Source organism: Ammodytes marinus (assembly GCF_949987685.1).
Source record: "Ammodytes marinus genome assembly, chromosome: 1".
Taxonomy (NCBI): domain Eukaryota; kingdom Metazoa; phylum Chordata; class Actinopteri; order Uranoscopiformes; family Ammodytidae; genus Ammodytes; species Ammodytes marinus.
The window spans coordinates 16761111-16788315 of NC_137230.1; the positions used below are offsets into that span (position 1 = coordinate 16761111).

A 27205-nucleotide genomic window follows, 5' to 3' on the forward strand; every position below is an offset into this window, starting at 1 on the left:
AAGATTTATATTAACTGAGTGTATTCTTTTAAACATGTCCTGTTAATATTATTTTAAGTTACAGTAAATGCTCTGATACCTAAAGCTACAACAAAGATAACTTGTACCTGCACACATCGCAAACCTCTTTATACTTGTTTTTTTATGCTTCCAGTCTATTTCTGTGAATCTACATTACACACATATTTTTCACTAAATACATAATATTAGTGTATCATTCAATATATTTAGTCATTTTGTACCTTATGCTTGAGTTGGATAATGATACCTGCAGCTGATGATATAAAGACATATTGTCATAAAAGGCTTATTCACAATTTCAGTAACAAATAAAAATAAAATAAAGTTTAGGATTAAGCTTCCTTTTTTCCCAGTCTCTTTTGTTTACTTTTTGGAAATGCTCTTGAGGTGACGTTCTGATTAAAGGGAAATGACCAGCATTTTAATCAGAGCGACGTTGCAGTTCAGCCTGGCACTTAAACTGGACAAACCTCAACGTGTCCAGTGTAGCATTAGAAAATGTAAATGCCTGAAAAATAAATAAAAACAAACCAAGGATTAACATGTACAACATGCTCTCTCAACCCATCAACCCAACAGCTGGATGATCTTTGCTTTCCAGCCAGTCGAGTCCACTCGAGTGCGCCGATTCGCCGGTGATTTGCTGAAACAGCTGATCGCTCACCATGTCCTCCACAGCAGCACTTTGATACTGCCCCTGCTGCTGGTTGGGGTCAAACAGGAGGTTTGTGTCCAGTGCGTTAAGGTCATTGATGCTACTTGGAAACTCGGATGTCATTCTGATTCCACAGGGAAAATCTGTGGTGCCTGTAGTTAACTCTGACACCTGCTCCATTTGCTGGTTGCCGGCAGTAAGGCTGTTCTCAAGCAGGAGGTCTTTAACTGTGCTGCTGAAATCCAAATGCTGATGCTGCTGTAGTTGTTCTTGACGCTGCTGAGAACTTAAAGTTAACAACATGGACTGGGCCTGATTTTGGCGCTGCTCTCCAGATGCTGGTTGTGCTCGCATGTCACCTGAAGCGTGAACCATTTGTTCGTTGACGGCATTTTCCATGAGGTAATTTGGCCTCTGCAGCTGGCACGTGCTGGAGTCAGAGGTCATCAGGCTGAGTTGGTTCTCACTACAGGAGAGGAGGTTGGGGTCGGACTCCAGGATCTGTGTGAGGTTCATGCGGGCAGTGTAGCCGGAGGGTAAATTATTGATGCCTAGGCCCCGCACAATGGCATCATGGTCCCCATCGAGCTTGCTCAGAAGGACATTGGTGATGTTTTTGCCGTTACATTGTTGTCCCGGTGTGGGAAGGAACTCAGTTTGCATCATGACGTTGACCGGCACAGAATGGCTCCTCTGAGCCATGCTGCTCACACCGAGGTTTGACTGGCCGTTTGCGAAGATGTTCAACATCTCAGGCGTCACACGCGAGTTAAAGGGAGATGCTACTGAACGAGGGATGTGGCAAAGGTTTCCTGTGTTTCCAGTAAAATTCCTCTGATGCACAGCGGGGCTCACACTGCGACATCGGAAAGCCGCGGCAGGTGAGGTGGTGGCTTTGTTATCCAAAGGGGCAGGCACGGCAAAACCCTCCTGCTTGGTCATGTTAGCCATGCTGGCTACTTGCTGCTGCACAGGCGAGATGGGAGTCAAGCGGCCAAAATGGTTGTCATGGTGCCGTGCGTGCGGGACGGCAAAGGCGTGAGGCTTTTGAAAATGGTCACCTATCAGGCCTTGATAGCTGGGGAGGATTCCCATTTCACTGTTTGACTTGTTTAAGCTCCCAGTGCTGCTGTTGTAACTGTTATTCATCCACTCCAGCCTTGTCTTGTCTGGGTGGGTGGCCATCGGTCTCTGCATGGGCTTGACAGGGCTGCTGGAGAAGGTACTGCCGTCATGGAAACCAGTGATGCTGGAGTTGATGGGTGTAAATGCAAATGGGTTCCTGCACTCCACCGGACTGGGAGGCACAGTGCTGCTGCAGTTGGAGTGTGGAGTACCGGCCGGGGTGTGACGACTGCTGCCCAGTGCGCTGTCCACCGGGGTTGTGGAGGCGATGCGTGAGAAAGGGCTCTCTCCAGTGAAGCATTGGACTCCTCCCATCATTTCTGATGTGGGTGTGGGAGTGGGAGTCGGTGTTGGAGTCGGCGTTTGGATCGGATTGCTATTTCGGCTGTTGGCAGCATGATAGAAAGCATTCATGGTCTGAGTGGGGGACATCATGTTGTCCGGCAACACTGCCTGTTGGCCCTGCATTGTGACACAGTCCCTGAATTGTGGCAGGTTGTTTAGTTTCATCTGCTCTTCCATTTGCACCAGCTCCTCCACAATGCTGTCCTGAGTCACGTCATCATCGAAAGAAAAGTAGTCCATGTCCGTCTGCATGGGGGTCTGGTTCGACGATGAAGCTCGATTGAAAAATTCAAATGCTTCATTGGCATTGTTGGATTGAACGTAGGTCTGTTGTTGCGCTCCTTCCAGGCCCCCTGTGGTGGAGTTTGAACTCCTAACAGCAGAATTATTTTGGAGGACGGGGTTATTGGGTATGACATGCACATTGGCCATAGTGTGCCCCTGCTGTTGTTGTAATAATGTGTGACTGACTGGGGTGCTAGTTTCCATAACAGTGGGAGGGTTTTTTCTCTGCATTGAGCTCTGTGTTTTGGCAACAGAGTAGAAGCCGCTCGCTCTGAAAGAGGAAGTGCAGAGTGAGTGTGCCCGATTAGACAAGAAGGAGTTCATTTTATTCTCTACCTCTCTGGTTGCTGGTGCACTCTCAGGTCTTATTGGAGCTCCTGGCCTTGGGATGTTACCGACAACATTGCTAATCCCATATCCAACACCGGCAACTTCCTCGGCTGGCTGTTGGGGCATAAAAACCCTTTTGACTGGAGAAAAGTCAGGACTGAGGCCAGAGCGTTTCCTGTGGTTCTTAGTGGACAAAAAACCCTCCTTTGCTGATGTTACACTGCTGCTTTCCCCAAAAGAAGGTGCTCTACTGGTGGTCAGTAAAGAAACAGTGCTGGTGTTCTGAGTGAAGGGAGTTAAGTGCAAAGTGCTTGTATTATTAGCGCTATTATTGCTGCTTTGGGTGGCTGCCACAGTATTAAGGCTTGAGAAAGACTTTCCATTGCATTCCGTCCTGGATGTTTCCTCCAGACCAAGGAAACCTTTAGTTTGAGGTATTGGCACACTGGCAGCCCTCTGCACAGCACCTGCTGCCTTATTTGCCACTGGTTGCTGCATCAGAATATGCCTGCCAGGATTTAGCATTTGGCTGTTTTTATGTATAGCTTCGACTTCCATTTCAACATCAATGGTGGGGGTGTCATCAGTCAGCCCTGACCTGGCCACCGAGGCCAGAGTGGGGACTGCAGAGGTGCTCCTCGTGCTTTGATTGTAGCTGACATATTCTGCAGCTGCAGAACTGCTAATGCCTGCAGATGCCGACCGCAGACTGGTGTTTGTGAGTGAGGTGTTGGTATTGCTGCTGTTGGGTGCGAGCGATATGGCTGTCATCTTGACCAAACTGACTGGGCTGACATGACACGTAGTCACCATGGTCTTAATGGGGCTGTTGCCGATGATCATGGTGGAGGGCGAGCGCAAAGTGATAGCGGCCGTGGCCGAAGGCTTGGGCAGGATTTGCGCATAGCGCTGACGAGCAGTACGTTCTCCAATTGGACTAGTCAGAATATTTTGTGGAGTTTTGTTTAGTTGTTGTTTCACTGCCTGCACCGGCTGGGTCACCATTTGGAAATTAATAGGCAGCACCTTGTTCTCTACTGTTCCCATTGGACTGGGGGACATCATCTGCCCGTTTCTCTGTACCTGAAGAGAGGGAAGGCCAATCAAATAAGGCGAACAGCTGAGGTCACAAGGTTTCTATCATTATATGTGTACCGGTTGATTATCATACAAAAGTGTTTTAAGTTTACATCTAAAATGTAATGTTCTGATTTCTTATAATTTAACTCTCATTACCTAAAATGGAGGGTATTGTGTTGCAAAAAAGTAAATCTGAGAAAACTGAAGTTCTTAAATATCAGGCTTATGAAACTGTCAGACAGCCCATGGCAGGAAATATCACACTGTCATATTAAAGGTGCTAGAAACATGTTAGGATCCAGTTTACCAATAAAATATCAACTCTATGAGGTATGATTAAAAAATAATGTAAAAAAAGATGTAGGCTAATAATGAATTTTTTTTTCTTTTAAACACCTGTAATCATATTTACAAATAATTAATTTACTGAGCTGGTAGATTATTAAAAAGTGGTGATTTTGGACACTAGTTGAATTTATCAAGTATCATGCAGGTCAGGCATTCACAAATTTTATTCCTCACCGTAATGGGACTCGGTACAGCAGCAACCACGATGCCTATGGCGGCCTGAGGTGATGGAGGTGTGGGGCTGGCACAAGGCACCCCGTCATCTGCCCTCTTGGCATGTCCCTCCCCAGGTAATGGAGAGTGCAGCTTCTGTTCTTGTTGTTTCCTCTGGATCTTCCTCTGAAGCTGCTGCTTGGCATCGACAGAAGGGGAGGACAGAGTCGTCACCTGAGTCTGGAAGGAGTGAGCCTCGGCAGTGGGGACGAAGGCTGAGACCGTCTGTGGAGTATTCACCTCTAAAGAAAGGAAATGGCGGGGTTCAGATATTTATCAGGCTACTGATAAGGAGGAGTAAAAAGTAAAAACCTCACCATCATAATGTGTCACAAAGGTCAATCATATAAAAAAGTTGTTATTTTGGTGTTATTGTGGTTTACATATTACATAAACAAAATTAAGGCGACGATTGCACCAAACAATGCAGACAAATTGGAAATGATAATGCAAATAACATAACCACGACAATCCATAAAACTCACAAAAACTCAAACAATATACAATTAGAAAAAGCATATATTCATATAGTCTGCCTCATTTTATTGTGAATTTTTATTACTTGAATTGCTTTTCTCTGCGTTTACGATAATTGTATTTTTATTGTGTGTACCACCATCAGACCAGGGCAGATTCCTTGTATGTGTGAACATACCTGGTAATAAACCTGATTCGGATTCTGCTAAAAAGAGCAGTAACATGCAACTGCCACCAGATGCCACTGCTGACCTGTTTAAGCACATGAGGGCATGAGGCTGACCGGCTTACCTGTTGCTGCACCGGTTGTGATGGTGAGAGCTGCCAAAGACTTGTTGCTGATGTAATGGCTGTCGATTAGAAAGCGGGCCAAGTCTTCTACGGCATCAAACTGACGTTTCAGGACCTTTTGGGCCCACTCACACACCAGATCACAGGCTGCATACTGCACATCCTCCTTTATGTTGCTCAGCTGGCCCGCTGACTCCAGGACATCACAATGGAGCTACACACAACAAATATTTGGTTATAAAAAGAATATATACACTGCATGAGAAGACAGACACAAGTATGAATTCAAAAAACAAATATTCTGTTCTATTAGTAAGATGTGGATGTGCTTACTGCATCCCCTGTTTTATGGAGATCCAGCATGGGCAAAGACGGCATGTGAACGCAGGGCCTCTTCCTTAGTCCACTATAGCAATATGTAAGTTTTTGTTAAGATTCAAAACATGTAATTCCAGAGAAATTGACACATGCTGGCAAGATACAGTAAAAATATGGACAGTGAACAATAGACCAACAAGGCAATATGAATGCAATAATATGCAATATAAATATGTCACGTTTAGTTGTATCTGCAACTGTGCAATATTCATCATTGACTCTGAGCCGTTCAGTCAAATCAAAATGTGCAGATGATAATTGTAAATGTTATCTTAGTTCAAACATCTCCAATAAAGATTTATTTGGAGAGCAGATCAGGGGTCTAAATAAATATATATTTATGTTGCAGCAGTCTATATTTAAATGACTGATTTGACTGTTGAAGCAGGTTTAATATTACAGCTTCTGACGCTATGGCTTCAATGTATCCTACTTGCGTAGTCTGCGCTTTTACGATGGATAAAAGCTTTGGCAACTGTTTGTCTCACATAGTTTCCATTTGAATAAATAAAAACACTACGACAGGGGCGGCCTTGTAGTGAAAAGTGTAAAGTGACACTGCTCTCTACGAATAACAGCTCTAACCATTAAGCACCATGAGCTGGTCCAACTGTGGCAATGGTAATTCCTAATGCAATTCAGGAAATAATGTTCACTTTACTTTAAAATTTGCTGTCAGTTTGCTTAAGTTTTCAACTATTTGTATGGGATTCAGAGAGAACAGAAAACCTATACATGTGAATTATTTTCAAATTATGCTGTGATATTCTCGTGTTTGGCCTAATTGAATCACTTTGTAGGAGTAAAACTATTTTAATTTAAAACGAGACATTTTGCATGTTTTTAATATGTTAATTTAACCAGTGCTTTTATAGATTCTTTTGATTAGAGCTTATACAATAAACATGGTATAAATGAAAATTCACAATAGGTCTTTGAACTCTATTTTTTCTTATACTAGTTTAAAGGTGCTGTAAGCGGAATGGTCCTTTTAGCTAACTTCCTGTCAGTTACTGCAGTTAGCAGTCCCCTCGCTCGTCCCTACGTCACCACATTAATGCACTGTGGTCTTCAAGCAGCAAGTTATCTAGCATCATCTCAGATCCATAAGTGTGATAAAACATGATAAAAACCATCAAAACAGACATTGGGAAGGATTTTTACCTGCTTCGCCATTGTAGGCGCATAAACATTCACCAATCTGTTGCTCTGGCGTGCACCGGCAGTGAGACCATGGAGTGTATATAGTATATATGAGTGAGACGAGTGTCGATTTGTGGCGTTCTCTCTTCTGATTGGATAAAAATTTCAGGATACTACAATAAGTTTATTTGCCGATTACATGCAAAGCAGCTGACTGAGAGATCGGCTTTATGAAACGCGCACATTATGTAAGTGATCACTGTATGAATAAAGAGCGATTTTACACTTATATTAACACAAATAAATCGCTTACTTCACCTTTAAAGTTTTGTTAAAAAGTATCAGAATTACACCATGAAGGTCAAATTCACAGCAACTCCCCCTGAGGGCCTCGGTATTATGCTTCTGCTTCCGAGGCAGTGAAGGACTTTATTTCATTTCACATCTATATTTAGAGAGCTTATGAACTGCAACAGCAGATGGTCTGTGACCAGAGACAGAGGCCAGACTGTTACAATCCATTCCAGTAAAGGATATTTAGATTTTCCTCTCATGCCAAGTCGACGCGCTTTCATGTTCGGGAAGACATTTTTCATCATCTTTCCAAAGTCTGCGGCACTCAGTGGGTGGTAGTTAAGATTGTCGCAGAAGCTCCTAAAAGATATGAGACAGAATAAAAGTTATAATAGAAAAACACCATGGACCTTAGCGTCTTTCAGCTCTTTGTTTTGGTTTGTACAACCCATAACCTGTTTTGGTTAACTCTCACGGCTTTCATCAGTGTTTTTTTCAGCCGCAGCTGTTCTCCATAAACGAAAAAAAAAACTCTTATAATCCCACAGTACGCTCCCTGTTCAGCACCAAACAGCAGACAAAGTTGTTGACTAGCTGTTGAACGTAGCATTAAGCAGCTAAAGAGCCTGATATGTTTCTCAGGAGTAGGAGGAGACCAAAACAGAGCTACAACAGGAGTGAAGTGGTCAGAAATCCAAATTCATCCTAATGTTTTTTCGTAATTGCTGGTAGGTGAGTAAATAGGCACCTGTTTGTCGACGTATTCACGACCTATCAACTTTATGAGTTGATAATATGTGGATGTTGTGTTAACAGCTTGTTGTTTTATAATATGTTCTTGTTGTACATATTATAAAAAAAAATTTATAATATGTAAAGTTAAGAAAGTGGAATTACCACAGTAGGGTTTGAATCGTGACATTATCGTGACATATTGTATTGTGGTTGATTCTGTATCACCCCTATTCCCATTTTACATAAAGTACCCCTAACAGTTATATATCCACATAGACCATGCAGTAACATATGTGGCATAACCTGTAGTCCACTCATTGCAGCTGATTAAGTCCTGATTGTGCATCTAGAGGCTCAGTTTAATCTTTTTGATGACAATTCATATGACTGGTCTTAACAAATAAATAAAAAAATATTTAAATTAACAAGGGAAATGTGTGATTATCAGCTTTAAAATGGAATTGTGATTTGTGTTTCCATGTACATAACAAACAATTTCTTGTTGTTTTCAAGTGAAGCACATTACGTATCTTTAAAGCCTTTTCACCTGTCTATCCCAAAGGCGCCAATATTTCTGGAGGGCACTGTATTTCTGATCTGGTAGAGTTAAAAAGGCAGTTACATAACACTGTCCGAGCGTTTCAATGGCTGTCTCAGACTTTCCATTCTAATATTACCACCACACATGCTGCTCTCTGTGATTCCCATTCCTGCAGAGTCTATTTATATTGACGCTTCGGCCACCAGAGGAAGAATCTCAAACACACTGAACCCCAATGATAAATATTCAAATGAATAGTCTATAGTTATGTAAAGGGTATTATTCTGTGTTTGAAGTGTTCAAGCTGTTTGTTTCTACCTACTTGTATTCATCATAGACCTCTTGTTTGGGAAGAGAGGTCTCCGGGTATTCCTCTAAATAATTGCGGATCCAGTTGAACGCATGCATCTGCTGTGTGCGGCTTGATGACAGGGCGCTCTGGTCACTGAGGAAAGATGTGGATCATTGATCGACTGACAAAATGACAAAGCAAAAGATATAATGCTGTGACTTTAATCTCAGTCCTAAAAAAATCAATCAGCACAGCTAATCTAAACTCTCTGTGTGCTTAATGATTGTTATTGTAAACTTCTTATCATTCACTCTTTACTTAACGTACTATCATACAGCAGGTGTGTCCTTACCTTTTTTCAGTGCTGCTGCTAGGACCAGAAGGCAACTTAAGGTAGAGGTAGAGTTTTTCAATGTCTGAGAATTTCTCCACATCTTGCTGTAGAAAATTTAAAAAAGGGGATAGTTTAAATAAATGGCACTCCTTTTTTACCAGCCATGGATTTAAAAAGAAGAGGTATTCTTGTTTCACCTGCATTGCACACATAGTGATAGTGGGAGTGATTCTTGTATAGTTCATAGTTCAAAAGCATCAAGGTAAATTAGTGTTACAACACGTGTTCCATTTGGTTTAGCTGTGTCTGATAATCATTAGCAAATGTTAGCATGCTTTAGATGATGAACATGTTTTACATTTCACCTGCAAATAATCTGCATGTTATTGTTTTGTGATTGTGAACATTAGCATAGTGACATCTAGATCAAAGGCTGTAGACTCTTGGTCTAGACATACATCTGCCTTCATTACAGTAAAGGTTAAACAATGATCTTTGCCAACTCTAATGACAAATGTGACCGTAGCATCGAACATTCAAGATGCATCCAAATTTTTTTTACTTTAAGCCATTTTTAAGCAAAAGAACAATGTGCTAATTAAATACAAACAAATGCACAGTTATGATATTCTGCAAAAGACAGTGGACCTGTATCCTTGCATTAGACACAACACATACAGTTTGCCCAGGATCATGCCCGCACATTTTGGTTTTTGCACGATCACCTCACACTCATTCATACTTAGCACACTCAACACATGCCTCGAGTGAACTAAAACTAAACCTCCTCAGCACGACTCTGAGCTACAAACAGTCTTCAGGGTTTCCAACTGCGTTCTTCAAAGGAAAGAAGAAACATGATAGCACAGAGAAGAAGCTGTTTAAATTCTACTGGCAGATCTTGCTACTCTAAGCCTGTAGGAGTGAATTCAGTAACATACACAGAGCCTATAAAAGTTTTATTGCTTTACAACATTGACTCAAACTAGAGTTAAGGCGGTGGAAATGGATCTTTACAAAGTGATTTAAACTAGTTTAGTGTGTCTGCATTTTAAAGCACTTAGGCTTCACGACTTCTTATTCACCACACTTAAATCTTATTACTCCTCTTCTGAATTAAAGTTTGCAAAAAATCTCATCACACAGCTATGAAATTCAAACCATATACACCAAAATACATCAAACATATGACTTGATCGGGAATCATGTCCTATGTTTTTTCTAAAGGCCAGGACACACCGGTCCGACTACCCGAAAATGGAGTCTGCCCGTCGCGGCCCAAAAAGTGCCAAGAACACACCGAGCCGACTACTGACTTTCCGTACACTCTGCGCTTGCGCGGGACGTAATGTCTCCATAACAGCAGGCGGCGCTAATCTGTATTGTGGCCCAAAAAAATACGGAAGCCGGAAATGATGGGACAGCTCTCTAGACCATAAACATAGATAGATATACGTATTTATATTTATGGACCATAAAGAGCACCATTTTTAGCAGAGAGTGTCGAGCATGGTGTCGAGCAGTCAACAAGGGTTGATGCATGTGAGTACTCGCTGAACGAATCAAACAAACACATTAAAACAATGGCTAACTGTTGTTAGTTGTTTGTGCTACCCGCCTCACTTCCGGGCTTCACTGATTCGCTAGCCCGCCACCAATCAAATTGCTCCAACTGAAAGACTGCCCGCCGCTGAAAAGAAGCCCGACGACATCTACGACGACCAACGTCACGGCACACACCAAACAGATTGGTGTCCCCGCCCCTTCCAGACTCTCCGATGGCGATTATCGGGCCGGTGTGTCCTGGCCTAAGAGTTTCGCCCACATGTTTTAAGAAGACCCTTTCTCACATGAAAGTGACAAATGTCCATGTCTGAAAGAGGTTAGTTATTTTAAACAACGCCAATGACGTAAAAGTCTGCAAACTGGATTCTGAAGAAAGATTCTGGTGGTTCAGGCCAATGTGGAAATACTTGCGCGAAAACGTCTGATTTGTGAATAGGTAGACCCGAACATTCTCTGGGTCAGATTCTCCAGATATCTTCCAGAGTTTATGTGTGAAAAAAATGTCTCCATAGAGAATGAATGGAGAATCTGAAGGTTCAATGCTAGAGAGTCTGACATCATCACTAAAGTGGCAGCAGTTGAGAAAAAATTCAAAAGATCTTTCACTTGCACCTATTTCTCTTTCGAATCAACATGACACACATTTAATTCTGTGAGCTTTCAAGTAACAGGAAGTCCAACAAACTAGTGTGTGAACAATAATAGCCCCTCCCCTAGCCGCTCACCCAGCTGGCCCAATCAGCAAAGCAACAAGTGCCACACATGCACACGTCTGTAATGTATACAGTATGTGTGAAAGTTTCTTTAGACTCTGACCAGAAAACTAGAAAAACGTCAATATCTGTTAAGTACTAGTAATATTATTTATTATCTGACTGTAGAAAAATTGTCAAATCTGTGTGAGTCAGTATGGTGGCAGAAACTTCATCACGAAGACAAGCAACACAGCCAAATGCCCTGAACAGCACAAGTGAGGTGATGGATGAAATAGAAACTAAATACTCAAAGCTTAGCTGCTGCGATCATTACGCACCTATATTTATGACTCAAGTCATAACGATTGGGTTGCATTGCGAGTAATCTGGTTTCAACAAGGAAGAACAATGTATGGAATCAAAAAGCCAATATATCTGCTTCTGCTATATTAATTGTAATCCATTTTATGTCCCTATTGAGTCTGAGTTGAGGTCAATCATTAAGAAAACAAGTGAGGCACAGCTGAAATCTGCCAACCCATACTCAAAAACTGAGTGTGCAAGAAAGAGACTGGTGAAGGGTGAGGGAGGCCGGCAAGAGCAACTGAAGTTTTCAGGTGCTGAGACTGTTAAGAGTGCTTCACCAGTTAAAGCTTTATGTGATAGAAGAATATAGGAAAAACTACCCCTGAAAACTCATAAACTTACACAAGAGACTTTATTTAATTTCACATCAAAGTCTCCTGGAAGAGCTTCTATAGTCTGATGAGACCAAAGTTGAGTGGTTTCCCCTTTGAATGGCCTAAGCCAATAATTGGTCCAAGCAACACGCTGCATTAAATTGACTTCCAGCCAAGCAGTGTGGAGGAATGAAGTATAAATATACTGCATTCGTATAGCCGTACATTTGAGACACATGAATCCACTGCTGTTAAACCCTCTGCACGGACAGCTTGCTGCATAGATAGTCTATAGTCAGACATACAAACACTCCCATCACATGTCTTCACCATTAAAATATTCACCCTTTCTAATGGCTTCTAAGAATACAGATTACTCTGTCCATCTTCTTTGATTAACTTCTTTGTTGTTAGGGAACCAGCGCTCACCCACAGCTGAAGGTGACATACACTCAGTAATACAGTTAAATACTAAAAAACACATACATTTTAGAAGATCTGTCCATTAATGCTGTGTTTTATACATTGGCTGTGTTTCAAAGAAAATCCTGCTGAACCCTTGTTGTGTCTTATTCGGAGGACATCGCTGGCCTTTAGTGTGACTCACTTCCTGCTCTGCTGACCAGAACTGTCAATGTCTGTATGTTACCATGTCACCAGCTCCAAACAGTTAACTCCTTTAACCTTTTACCTTTCACTCAGGATTTTCTTACTCTTTAGGCATGAAAAATGGTTGGACAGCGTGGATTTAAGATTTCAACTTAAGGGCATATAGGTATACAGGACTTTTCTTTTTTTAATTCATAAACAGATAATATTTAACACTAGAAAATCAACTTTGAGCAAAATCAAAAAAATAATTGAATATACATTTGACCCACTCTCATTTTGTATCTGTTAAACATGAAGCTGGAACCTGGTCAGTCTGTTAGCTTAGCATACAGACTTGAGAGAGGCGGAAACAGCTAGCCCTGCTCTGTCCAAAGATTTAAGAAAAACAACCTGCCAACAGCTACATTTCACAAAAGGCATGGTAGGCATGACGACAAACAAAGTCCCAGACAACTTCCACTGACCATGGCTCCAGTGAATTTCTGGCATTGAGGGTTTCTTTTATTAAAAGCTGAAACATGAAACTGGGGGGTTGTGCAAAGTTTAATGGTATCTACAACGGCACCCTTACTGGCATTTTAATTCATCATAACTTTATCAAATCATTATTCAACATGAAGCCTACAGCTCAAATGAGGCTTCAACAATCACTCTCAAGGAGATACACATTGATAGTTTATGAATTAAGGTTTTATCGTCGGTAAACATCAGTGACAAATCCAATTTGATACCAATTTAGCAAAAAGTAAAGTACAACATTTGCTGGCTCTTGGTAGTGCTAGTGATAAGGTATTGTGTAACTCTACAACTAATTATATACCGTACATATCAACAACCCAGCATAGAATATTAATGGCCCCACAAAAGGTGTCTGCTTAATCCTGAGGATTTTAACGATTAGTCAGACTAACATAAAACGTGTTACAGATATTCTTTGTCCCCAGAGGATTCCTAATAGTGTTGGTGACACCAAAGGCCTTTTCTTTAAAAGGCTACTTAGTCTTTCAAAACCTGTTTGTATAATATCAGTGTCCTTTAGTTTGTACACAAGAAGCATTATAAAAATGTGACCGCTAGATTGTCATGTTATTGACTAACTAGTCCTGTAAAACTGCAATGCCTAGTCGATTGGAATAAAACTAATTGCCCACTATTTTGATAATCAGTCATTTTACAAGAAAAAGAAGGGCATATTGCATGTATTCAGGAGGTCTGTGTCAGAGGTTAATCCCTTGGTGTCATCATTCACACAGGCTCACTGCACATCAGTCTGTGTGTGTCCAATAACCGTGTGCATCACACAGACTTGACTTCTGTAGCCTCTGTGATGGTTAGACAAATATAACTTCAAGTTTAGAAAATAGTAAGAGTAATAATGAACAATTGGTAGACGACAGGTTGATACATTTTTATTTTTTTTAAAAGCTGCTTTGGATAATTTTACTGTCATATTTTTTTAATCCATCAGGAACCAATAGTGTTTAAGCTCTGCATAAAAGAATCCGACAAAAACTGACAAACAATTTTTTGCTATAAATAAAAAGGTGTCATTAAAATATATTGTAATAATTTGTAGGTTAAAAGTCAAATACTCACCATAATGTTTTCCACTTTTGATTGAACAGATTTGCTGCAAAATAGAGACATAGTATAAATTAGTATGATGCCGGTGTAAAATGATCGCCCATGTCTACAGTGTATTTATTTATAAAGCAGAGGAATGTTTGGTATGAAAGGACCCTCCCTTCAGCATCTCAGGTCATGTATCCCACCACCATGAATACATGTTGTCATATGGAGAGAGAGAAAGAGAGAGAGAGAGAGAAAGAGTGAGAGAGAGAGATTGTTGTAACATTGTGTCTGTCTGGATGCTTTTATCATCAGAACACAGTAATTCATTGGTTGTAACTGAGGAAAACTAACATTAGGCTATTATTTTAAATTCTATTTGCCCAAATGTTTTATATTGATTCCTACTATTATCCATAAAGTCATACTTATTGTATATTCTGCAATAGGAGGCCTATCATATAAGATATAAGATTGTATTGTGATTCTTGATTTTTATATTGACTGTGGTGAATTTTCATTATCGTGATAATGACAACTTTCACATGACTGACTTGAAAAAAGCTGTCTATCTCGCTAACTTAAGCCCCTTTCACACTTAGTTCCCAGCAAATGTACTGGTATTACATTCCTGCACATTGCCTGCACCACTATTGATTTTCACTGTTCACACATGCAGCTCATTCAGGCATAATACCATATCACTCTTGTTCACAAGTGACATGTGAAGCAATAGAAATATTTGCTTCTTAACTAATGCGGTGCATTAATTTTTGTCTGTTAATGTAACATTAAATGGCTCCAGTTTGTTTAGAGACAATTTAAATGCCTTAAGAATATTTTGATGATTATCAGGATACTATTGTGAATCATTTTTATTTGGGCCAGACGGATGATTCTAAATACCGTCCCATACCAACGACACACATAGAAAGTTCAGGCAAAAGGAGCAGAGCAAATTAACTTGTGCTAATCACTGTTTTTTGGAGGAATAGATTAAAAAAAATCAATAACTTCTCCAAATTTCGTTAGGTCAAATTCCTAATCTGCAAACACGTCAGCTTGAAGGCAGGCCACATTTAAAGGCTCTTACTCTGCGACACTGGGCAGGTCGGGAACCTTGGACGCTCTAAGCCATGACGAGAACAGTTCACTTTAATTCACTGTTACCAGGGGGCCAAGGATTTCATGGTGCTGTAAGGCCGCCATTAAGCTGTTTGTGAGGCAGATTTGGCAGGTAAGCTGAGTGACACCTAAGGCCTTTTCTTTAAAAGACTAATTGGATCAGAAAAAGGTAATCCTTCAAACCCTGTTTGTATTGTATCCTTTAATGCAGTCTCTAATTTGGAGGCTTGAATTGAACTATCTACCTATGTAGCAGCACCTCACCTCTCCATATGAAGACACAGTGATGGCATAGCTGCAAATGAACTTGCTGACCCACTACCAAGACGGTCTTTTCAATGAACCGCTCAGCAGCAGGTCGCCGAAGTGAACGTCAATATTTATGCTCTAATCCTCTTAAAAGGTTAGCGATTTAGGAAGCGGGAAAAATATCCTCTTTTGCAGTATGTTATTGACAAACTTGCACCGGCATAGGGACTCGCTTCTGTTGAGGTTTGTTCTGCTCTCTGACCTCTTGTGTTCTCTGGGACTGATTCAGCTTTTTTGCCATTTTATGGCTGTTTTGACATTTAAATGATAGTACTTGAGTTCATTCACATTCAGAAAAAATAGGGAGTTTTTTCAGTCAGTGCACAGCCTTAAATAACAGCAACCACATGCTGTATACAAGCATAATTGTTTTTTCTCAAATAAAATGCAAATCATCAGTATGTGTAAGCAGTTTTCAAAAGCACATCTTGGTGATCACAATATATTCTATTTGCATGCACGAGTTTGGAACAAAATTCAGTCTTTGCAACTGAGTCATGTCAGATCAATTCCCCCACACAAACCATGTACTGTAGATGATGTTGGTTTCGGCACACTGCTGGTCTTTTTATTTATGGAAACAGAGAGAACTCTGAAAAAAAAGTTACACCCTGTGTTCCAAACCACATACTTTCTTCTTCTTCTTCTTTTTACATAATAAATACTACAGCTGCCCTTAACAAGTATGTACTTTGCCTGCAGAATGCATATTTGGGACAATATTGTATTGCACTACTCTCATTACATTGCGCCTTCATTCATTCCATCCATATTCCATGGTTGTACTATTGTACTATCAGTTGATGGAACGTAACTTGCGCTGCACAGAGGATTGCGGATCAGAACACCCACAAAACTGTTTGCAAACAGCAAAAGGGTATATTTGGCATACTCCATTTGACATGCATGTATTGCACATCCTTAAATGTTTTCTGGCTAAGAAAATAGGATGGAAATATGGCTATTGGAACACACCCAATGTCAAGCATCAACCTTTAGCCAATCAGAAAACAGGGAAAAATAAGGCATCCTGCATTGAAAAAAAGCTATGCAAGCAGAAGTACCTTGCAAAATCATTTTACAACATGAAATAAATTATTATTACTGCATTAAAGTGTATAAAGCATATAACTGTAGTAGTAGATTGAGGTAATTTCTACTTGTTATACTCTTTGGTGATTTCGTATATCTGTTAACGATGTAGGCTTACTGGAATAGATAAGAAGTACCTCAACATTGTACTGCAGTGAAATGCACTTATAGTTATATTTCACCAATGACTATTTACTCTGAGATTTTAATTCCAATACGTCAGCTTCAACAACCAGCCCAAACACTCCTGGAACAGACGGCTACATATTTCCATAACACTGCGGTTCAGTTTTAAAGTAGGCTGATAGGTCTGAACAGCTGATAGACAGAGTCTGCAGGGAATCTACGCACACTAAACACTTGGATGAACTTAAAACAAAAAGTTCACATGCCCACAGAGTCAGTCACTCCTCCACTCCGTCTGATGAATGAACAAACTTAAAAAAAAACAGTCAAAGTTGATTCTCTGGAAATTTAAATTAGCATCTCAGAGTGGTGGAATTTGACAAAAATGCATTTAGGCTACACCAGTACTGTACTAAATACAGGTAATGGAAATATATTATTTTGTGGTAGCCTACTGCTGCCAAGTGTAGGCTAACACAGGGGTGCAACTTGAGACGTACAACATTTACTCAAGAATTTAACTTGTCTTACTTGAGTATTTCACTTTGACAATTTTACACACTGACACTTAAGTAGCCTACTTTTTATGTAACTCCATTAGAAAGCAACAGATACTTTACAAACCTAGTCTTCCTAATAAACCAAATGATCAGCTTTTCAAAAATGATGCATGGTTGAAGATTAAATTGCCTGCTTCTTGTAATGCTTGTAATTAAGTAGGCCTACTCCCTGCAGTAGCCTATTGCTACTTATGTAGGCTTTATTACAATAAAACATGTTTGTGAGAACACTACTTCCACTTCTGGGCACTGCCTTCATGACCAGAAGAACTAGGGAAAAGGCTCAGAGTAAATGGTATATTTGATGATGATTATTTCCCCATGAAGCATCAAACTAAGCAGAGTAGTATGTGAACACCTCACCAGATGGAGTTCTTGATCCTGAGCTGCAGAGCACTCGCCTCGGAGCCTTGCAGCCCGGGGAGGAGAAGGCCGGGCAGGCTCCTCGCCCCGCTGTCAAGTTGCTGCTGCTGGGGGTCCTCCTCGGCCATCACGACGGTGGGGGCTTGGGTCGGGACTGGACTGGGCTGGGCGGGACAGCAGGCGTGGACGGCTTTACTCGGGTTAAGTACCATTGACTGGAGGACGTTGCGATGCTAACGGGACAGCAGCGCGCCCTGTTGTTGTTGTTGTTGCCTCCCGGTCCTCCGCCGACATCGCGCGCTTCCCAAGTCCCAACACTCACCACCAAAACGCAAAACTACGCGTCGCTGTCAAACGAGACGTGCAGCATGGATATAAATACAGGCGGGAGTAAATAGCACAAGGACGGCTGGAAAACAACCAGCTAGTCCCTCCGGTGCGCTGTGCCCCTCACGTTATGGGATTTCTCTGCATGTGCATGCTGAGTAGTAGTTGCTGGGTAGGCGCATGCGCAGGATGTATGCCCCAAGCTTTAAAAACAACATGTAAGCAGAAGAAATCACTCAGCATGTTCCTGAATGAGAATTTGTGATTTTTTTTTATAGGCGGCTATGTGGTAGTGTTGCTGCCATAGAGGGCCATAAGGGTCATGGTCATAGTAGTAGTAGGTCTAATAAAACAATAATAATTTTAATAATAATTAATTATTATTTAAAGGTGCAGTGTGTGACATCATCAAGAAAGTTCTACAAAGTTCTAGAATGCAACACTCAGCTGGGTAACCCCAACCCTTTAGAATAATAACAGAAGCTACAGTGGCCTTTAAGGACAACAACAATTCTAAATTTTAAACAATGCACCTGATGACATTCCAACTATATGACACTTTCAAGATGGCGGCACTAGGCCTTGGTCCAAAATATGCAGAAATATGGACATATATGAGACCCTTTCTAAGGGAAAAAATAATAATTCAAAACATTTTTTTCAGCTATTATGCACTAAATTAAATGTACTTATGGATATTATAATTACTTTCTACAAAATCTGCTAGGAAATAAAACCCAAAATTCTACACACTGCAGGTTTAAATAATAACAAAAAAAATATATTTTGTGTGTGTGTATAAAACCTACCTCTTCTCAGTTAATTTTAGCTCACCACAAAATTTGGCCTTATGACATCCTTTCAACATTGTCGTTTTAATGTGAATTTGTTGCTCGATTATGTTATTTGCTTACTAAAACCCTTAGCATTGATGTTTTTGATATAAGTGTTTTTATTATTCTTTTTTAAATGTATTTTATTTGTAAAGAGTATTGGGACCATGCTGCATGGCGGTTCTGGCTTGTGATAGTTTAGTACGTTTTTTTTTTCAAAATGCATCACTAAAGCACAATATCCAATGACATGCAGATTTTATTATAGTCTAAGCTATGAATACTGTACTTAAATACAATAATTAGCTACTTTTTGCCCCTACATGAGTTTTCCCATGCTGCTTCACAGCAGACCAGAGGGAAATATTGTACAATACACACAGACTCTGTAGAAACTCATTTAAAAACTAAAAATCTATTTCGATTGTGTGAAGTTTGAATTATGTAGGCCTTTTTCAGGTTGGCAAAAGTAGAAGCCTAGTAATAATAGCAATAGCCTAGACATAGTAATACCAACCTGAATTGCTGGAGGATCCCTTTAATTAGTTTTTGAGCAAGAATTTGGCTCACTTCTATAGCCTATATTGGTTGGTATTTCAGTAGGCCTATTACAATGACAATAAAGAGATTCTGATTATAATGTATTAATTAATTAACCTAATCAGATTTTAACAAAGTTAGCTTTAATGTGGTCTGCCTGTGCAATACTACAGCTACCCTTACTCAACTTATATAGTCCTAGGCCTTCTATATTTTATAACCCTTTATATATTTTCATTTCAATTTTTAAAACATAAATTACAATCATACAGTTGGCCTATAGCACACCTTGCTGTATTGACACACAAAAAAACTGCAATAAAATAAATGTGGGGGGACGCTTGTCACTACGTAGTGGTTAGTTAGAGCCCACCCCGAAATTCTACAAGCTCGGAATTGTATTTTATATAGTTTTTATAGCCTAACCATTTGTTGATAGTTGGCCTTGAAATGTCCGTACAGGGACACCGTATCATGCGCGCGCTGGACATGTTGTTGCTATGCGACCAGAGCTGCGTCGGCTGGTCGGCTCCCTGTGTTTCGATGGCTGAAAGAGGTTTTGATAAAAGGCCCCGTCCGCCTCAAACCGGAGTCCTGCAGGTTTTTAGCTTAATTTATTTTATTGATCATATTCTCTCAGAGGTTTAGACTCTGTTTGTACGCTTTTGGATGAAGTCTAAATTATGAATTTGTTCGTAACAGGTGGAGTAGTGTCACGCACAACAGCCAACACGATATCAACACGAGCTAACTGTCCTCCATTATCTGTGTCTTAAGGCTAAAGTAGGGACAGACGAAGACCAATTATTATTTATGTCATAATGTTCTGATTTCTTTTGAGGAGCTTGTAACCTTCCACGAATAGCCTACTTGTGAAGATATGTCTCCCAATTTGTGATGTCTTTCGTTCCTGTCTTGTTACTTCATTTAGTTCAACTTTGTTTTTCCTCAGAATCCTGGGAGTGTTTGTTTGGTAGTAGGGGACAGTCCACATTAACTGTACATTTCACCATCTCTCAGCTTATTATTTTCTCATGTTCTGTTTAAATGGCACCAAATGTTGGTTCTTTTGGAAGTTCAATTTTTATTTTGGTAATGTGTGAGATATATTACTTTGAGATATATTTGATAGAGGGCTTCCAATACCATGCAACCTCTTTTATCTCTTTAAGAGCAGGGTCCCCCTGGTTAACAGGGTCGGTGCTAAAGTGGACTGGTGGTTGAAAAATAGCCTGTTCCCAATGAGGAAAACAAACTGCCAGTGCCATCCTTATTATATATAACAAACAAACCCTTAAAACAGTAAGACTTATGACCACATATTAAACATACTTTGCAAGACCTACACCCCCCCCACCCCCCTCCCCCCACTGCAGTTTCTAGTATTGGCCTGCTAATGTTTTTTTCGGGCTTAGGGTCAAATGCAAATCCATTGACGTTATTTAGAACTTAATTAAAATGTTACATTTCTATTTAGCAAATGAATGTTACAAAGCCTCCTACTATGTCTTGTTTAGGCAAAACGATCGTCGTCAAGCAGAAAGGCTGAGAGGTCCGAGAAGGATGAAGCGAGGCCGCAGGTAAAATCTGGATCTGGTCCAACAAAGAATCAAACAGACGACCTCTTTGCTAAGGAAGAACAATACAAGTACGTCAAGTTGCTATGACCACTTCTGATTCATTTTAACATAGAAGGTTTATGGCTTTTTAATGAGAGTTGCAAAATCAGCCATAAAATGTTCTCCATTTGGTTTCCCTTCAGACGCTTAAATGCAGAGCTGGAAGCCAAAACCACAGAACTGGTCAGACAGGCAGAACAACTGATGGTGAGCTATCAACATGTTCACATACTTTGAAAGTTTAAATATTGCAATATTTTTGTTTGAGTATCTTTAAAAGTAAACTTTGGCTCTTCACATTTTAGAATGAACAGAGTGAAGTTCTATCTAAACCTTTATCAACCCTCCTGCTCACCCAGCTTGAAGATGAAGAGGATTCAAGGTAATGATCTTTGGAGGTTTGGGCCTGCCACCAGAATTATTTAAGACTTTTAAGTGGTAAATGTTCTTGCTACCACTGCAAAATTCTACTTTTATTGCAGTAAAACACTCCGGACCATTCAAATATTCATGGTTAATTAAAGCAGTTTGAGAGAAAAATAACAAAAAATCATCAATTTCTTTCTACATTTGTGTACGTCTTTATCCTGCAGGATAATAAAGCCTCGTCAGGTCCCTGTGCAGGAGCCTGGAATGAAGGTATCAGTTGAGAATATAACTTGAAGGTTTATGTATTTCTGACACCTGCTGACACTTTTCTCAACAGAAACTACAGTAGTTATCCATGTGTAGAGTTTCAGGAATACTTTATTGATCCCAGAGGGGAAATTTGCACGCCTATACTTTACATTATACTTTAACTGTTTGCCATCCTTTTTCTAGGTGGTGATGAAAAAAAGGGTCCCGTTAACAACACAGAACATGTGTGCTGGCAAACAAGGAAAAGAGCCTCACTGTACAACAGTGTGAGTTTGACCATATACAATTGAAAATGCCATTTCCAACTATCTTTATTCATAAGAAAATCATTTGACATATAATTTGTGCTTAACCTGGCAGGGAAATGTTTTCATTTTGTCCATTTGGTTTTAGAGCTCCAAAGGCGTCGCATGTGGTGGATTCATCAGTTGTAGGAGATTCGTCTGACTGTTTCCTGGCAAAGACAATACGAAGCATGGAGGAGAGGATGGACGACACCGTCACCCATGAAAATGTTGTGGAGGATGTGGATTACGCTGGAGACAATGTAGGATCAGGTAAGGTTTATGTCAAAATGCAAAACTCATTTTTTGCCTTAGAATTACCAACATTATTCACAGGTATCTAACAAGTTAATTGAAGAGATTTTTTTTCTCTGTCATATAATCTTTGTTAGCTCTTTTAACCAGGATTTATTATACGCAAGTTTTGGATGTATTTTATGACAATACATTTTCTAACAAAGAGGATCAGTGTGAAGGTTAACACAGGTTGTTAAATGTACTTAGCAATGATATATATATATCAGGAAATCTTGCCACTTGAGAATCCTTAACAAATGTAAACTTGTGCTTTGCATTTACGATACATCTGTCAGAGCATTTGATATATTTGATGAGTTCTTAATTTAACAAAATCCTTTTTTTAATAGGCTTGGTCTGATTTATTTTCAATGCTGTTTTGTTTCCGAAGGCATTTCAGAAGCTCAAATACGAGTTCTGAAGGCGAAACTACGGATAATGCAAGAGGAAGTGGATCAACTCTCGAGTGAATATTTTAAGAAGGTACTGTGAAATGTTTATGTAAACTACTGTGTGATTCAAGTTGAACTGCTATTGCTCTTTCAGTCTGCTCATCAGCAGAGGGAGACAGAGCTTCAATGAAACCTGACACATATCTGAGTGAAAAGTTAATACATTACATACCTGGGGCCTCATTTATAACGGTGTGCGTAGAAACCTTCCCAAAACATTGCGTTCGCACAAAGCCAAGAATGTGCTGCGCAAAAAAAAAGTTGAGATTTATAAAACTGTGCTGCGCACACTTGCACGCAATCTTCCCTTTATAATTACCCACCTGCGGTGAATTGTGCGTGGACGATCTCCGCCCGGTGTCATCCCACTACACCTCCCAGTTTCATCCCACAATCTACCATACATGGCGAATGCTAAATAGCTCCTGAATATGATAACGCACTTAATAAGCACAGCATTTTGACTGACATGAGGAAAAAAGGGAGGCAACCGGCCGCAAAGAAAGCGACTGGGAAGGAAGAAAGCCCGTGCTATGCGTCGCTGTAACTGCCCCACAAACACAAACACACGCGCGCGCTGATCACACATCATGATTGGCACAGTCGTTATAGTCTTTGTTAAGCTGTTTTGCCCAACTTTGTACTGTATGAAATATCACGTATTAGCGAACCTGTAGGACTAGCCTATATGTAGGCCTATATAAAATGTGTTGTGAGAAGTGAAATAATGCATTAGCCTATAGTATATTCCAAAGCATTGTTTCCCTTCCATGAGATCAACACATTTCCAACAACGTCAGATTATAGTTTAAACTTCGAGGGTTAGTTGTTATGGGAAAGAGATGCATAAAATAATTAGCTAAATTCATAACATGATTTTATCTAACGAAATATATAGTTTTAATTAATATGGTTGGCCTTAACTTTGTACAAAACTACTTTTTACACACAGCCTAAAATATAGACTATTTGCTCTCCCGCTGGCCACTCAGGGACACACCTCCCGACGTATATGATATTATTATAGAGTAGAAATATAAGATTCAATTTAAAAATATAACCAAAATATGTATAGACCTACTTGATAAGTAAATCAACCTACATCATTACTGCATGCCATAGACAACAGTAGCCTATATTCGCAACAATAGGTACGCACATATAATTGATGAAATATATTGGGTGCCAAGGATATATGTGTTTTTCCGATGACAGAGCTTTATTTCGTGGTGTTGCCATTGAGTGTCGCTGATTCCCCGAGTCAGGAAAACCTTGCGGAAGCTCTACGCATGGTCAAAAGTTGGCGTGGGAATATGCACACTTCTCCGCAAATAATTATTTTATAAATACCACCGGTTTGCCAACGCACATTTCACCGCACATTCTGCCTGTCTACGCAAGGTTTTTGTGCGCAGCAAGCTTTATAAATGAGGCCCCTGATCCCTCGTGTTGACATCATCATCATGCTTCCAGTCATGATGTCTCTTTAGTACACCAGAATATAAAACACTGGTGGTCACATACTTGTTGTAGAATCCTTGTTTCTAATAGATGGTTTTAAAATCAAATATTAAATATATTAAATGTTTCTGTTGTTACAGGATGATGAAAACGCAAAGCTTAGTGTAAAAATAAAGGAGATGGAGGAGGATCGAGCCAGACTGCAGAAAACTACAAACATCCAGCAAACACAGATTGAGAAGCACAGAGCTTTAGCAGAGGAGTCGGCCAAGAAAAGTGACGGACTTCAAGTGCAAGTGTCCGCTTTACACAAGGTCTGAGAGCAACTTTCAAATTCCTAATAAGAAAGTGTGAGATGTTACACCAACTGCCATTGAAATATTGAGAGGTTCTCTTGCCTGATAACCTCCTGCGTTTTTTTGTAGGAAATCCAAAATCTGAACAGAACCCAAAAACAATCAGCGGCGGTCCACGGCACGGTGGAGGTTCGTCTGAACAGAGCTTTGGAGGAGGTGGAGAGGTTGAAGACCCAACTGAACAAGTTGAAACTGACAAACAAGGTAGATAAACGGCAGTCCTGATCAACACATACTTTTACTTTGATTATTTTAATTCACCAAAAGGTGACTCATTGCAGGATTAGCCAGAACAATAAAGTTAAACAAACAAAAATACAGCATGCAATGGTTAAACCTAAAAACAAATCTGATTAATGACAATTGCAAATAATTGAATCTTTATTTGTTTTCATTTATTTTCATCTATAATATACAGTGCTGCTTGAAAGTATGTGAATCCCTTGAGCCCCATTATATGAAATAACAGATGTTTGTTTATCAATTAAAAAAAAATCTTTTTCGGAAATCAATTGTTAAAACAGATACAGGGGCCTTAACTGACCTGGTTTTATCTAGTGCCACCCAATTTCTTCCCTAAAGATCTCTCATTAACCCTTGTGCCACCCTTTTTCTTGTTTTGGGGAGCATTTTGACTTATCAGTAAAAGCTGGAGTAAATGGATAATTCAGATAAATGTGGGTAAAAAGTGTAATTTTGGTGTCTTAAGTTTGGAATGCATGCCTAATATCATCACATTTACATATGTCTGTCAACATGGCTATCATTTGAAAAAGAAAGGTTTTTTACAAGTTTTAATGGTATCAAATTGGGTGTGAAGTTTGGCTGTCTGTACACACACACACACACACACACACACACATAAACCATAATTTCTCAATATCTACAGTCAAAACCGAAATTATTCATACCCCTGGCAAATTTTTACTTAAAGTTGCTTTTATGAAACCAGCAAGCTTTTTCTTGATAGGTAATGACACAGGCTTCTCCCAAAAGATAATAAGACGATGTACAAGAGGCATCATTGTGGGAAAAAATATTTTTTTCAGCTTTTGAACAAGAAGTGGCATGTCCAAAATTATTCATACCCTTCTCAATAATCAAAAGAAAAAGCCTTTATTTGCTATTACAGCAATCAAACGCTTCCTTGCTGACCATATTTTTGTATGTTTACACTAGTATTTTTGACCATTCATCTTTAGCAATGAGCTCCAACTCTTTCAGTTTGGAGGGTCTCACTGCCATCACCCTGATCTTTAGCTCCCTCCACAGATTCTCAATTGAATTCAAGTCAGGCCTCTGGCTGAGCCACTGTAAAACGTTAATGTGTTTGTCCGCTAACCATTTCTTCACCACTTTTGCTTTGTGTTTTGGGCCAACATGTATTAGGCTAACATAAGCACAGCCAAAGTTATTCAAAAAACAAAAGAAAAAAAAGGCCAAAAGGCAGAAAATGGTCCTAGGGTGGCATGAGGGTTAAATTGGTCCATTTCATCACTCAATTTGGCCCACCTGAATGTGTTTACCTGCTCGATTTAAGCAATGCAGCTCAGGTTTCACAAACTTTTGCACATACAATAGTTGGCAATTTGTTTGATCTGTTTTAACAATCGATTTCCGGAATTTTTTTTTTTTAATTAATAAACAAATATCTGTTATTTCATATAAAAAATACTGGTATTGAGAAAAATGTATGATTAATGGTTAATCTGAATAAAATTCCAAAATGCTCAAGGTTCACATACTTTAATGCAGCACTGTATATTCCACTTGTAGAGGCCATAGCAGCTCAATGTAAAGCTATAGAGTTCACTAAATATATTTACAAAGCAATTTAAGTGAGTGTCTTAATTTTATGATCAAATAAGTATGAGTAAAGTAAGGTAATGTCCTAGTGCTAACATCAGATAATGCATCCTTTAATTGGAATAATCATCTCCTGCACAGTGACATTGAAAAAAGGTGTGACAGTTCAGTAACTTCACACAACATAAAGTTACATAAAGCACTTTTTACAACTGTATTTCAACATGTTTTTGGGGCGACTGTGGCTCAGGTGGTTAAGCTGGTTGGCCAATGATCCTAGGGTTGGCGGTTCGATCCCAGCCCGGCCACTTGTGTCATGGTCGTTGTGTCCCTGGGCAAGACACTTCACCCACCTTGCCTCGTGTGAATGTGTATGACTGCTGTATGTTTGAGGTGGTGGTCGGAGGGGCCGATGGCGCTGAATGGCAGCCTCGCTTCTGTCAGTCTGCCCCAGGGCAGCTGTGGCTACTATGGTAGTTTACCACCACCGGTATGACTGTGTGTGAACGAATTGTCTGGAACCCTGTAAAGCGCTTTGAGTATCATGAAAGGCGCTATATAAATCCAAGCAATTATTAATTATTATTATTTAATTTTACCGTGTTTGCAAACAGGATCTCAGACACAAGTATTAATTTGTACTTACCTTCTACTAATTTCTTCTACTAAATAAGGACAAGACAAGCGAGCAACATCAGAGTAGAGAAAATCTACTTTCAGAAAACAAAATGCTAAAAAAACAGAAGGCCGAGCTCATCGTGGGTTTCAAGAAGCAGCTCAAGCTGATCGACATTCTTAAAAGACAAAAGGCAAGTTTCTCCCTCAGTACCCTGGTAAGACATGACCTCTTCATAGTTTTTTAATGTAAATCTTAACTGTCATTTTCTTGCTGTTTAGATGCATTTTGAAGCAGCGAAGCTGCTGTCGTTCACAGAAGAGGAATTCATGAAAGCTTTAGACTGGGGGAAGTCATAATCACATTTAGCCACCAGACAACCGCACATCTT

The 27205-nt window shown here is 39.9% G+C and overlaps 2 protein-coding genes across 2 annotated transcripts; one reads left to right on the top strand and one right to left on the bottom strand.

Annotated features, from left to right (window-relative positions):
- Positions 1-580: 580 nt before the first annotated feature.
- Positions 581-17719, bottom strand: LOC307271535 (DNA-binding protein RFX7-like; the record flags this gene model as incomplete). Its single annotated transcript, XM_080054034.1, has 9 exons — positions 17585-17719; positions 14037-14070; positions 8906-8991; positions 8584-8706; positions 7229-7345; positions 5504-5588; positions 5171-5384; positions 4364-4644; positions 581-3844 (listed from the first exon to the last, which is right to left on the bottom strand). Exons 1-9 carry the CDS (start codon positions 17710-17712, stop codon positions 581-583), a joined length of 4332 nt encoding a protein of 1443 aa, XP_079910160.1. The 5' UTR covers positions 17713-17719.
- A 2108-nt stretch (positions 17720-19827) lies between these two features.
- tex9 (testis expressed 9) lies at positions 19828-27173 on the top strand (the record flags this gene model as incomplete). The annotated part of the gene is made up of 12 exons (XM_080028394.1): positions 19828-19884; positions 20802-20932; positions 21047-21110; positions 21209-21285; positions 21497-21542; positions 21726-21808; positions 21936-22099; positions 22515-22606; positions 24177-24350; positions 24462-24596; positions 26873-27007; positions 27096-27173. 12 exons carry the CDS (start codon positions 19828-19830, stop codon positions 27171-27173), a joined length of 1236 nt encoding a protein of 411 aa, XP_079884520.1.
- Positions 27174-27205: the final 32 nt, after the last annotated feature.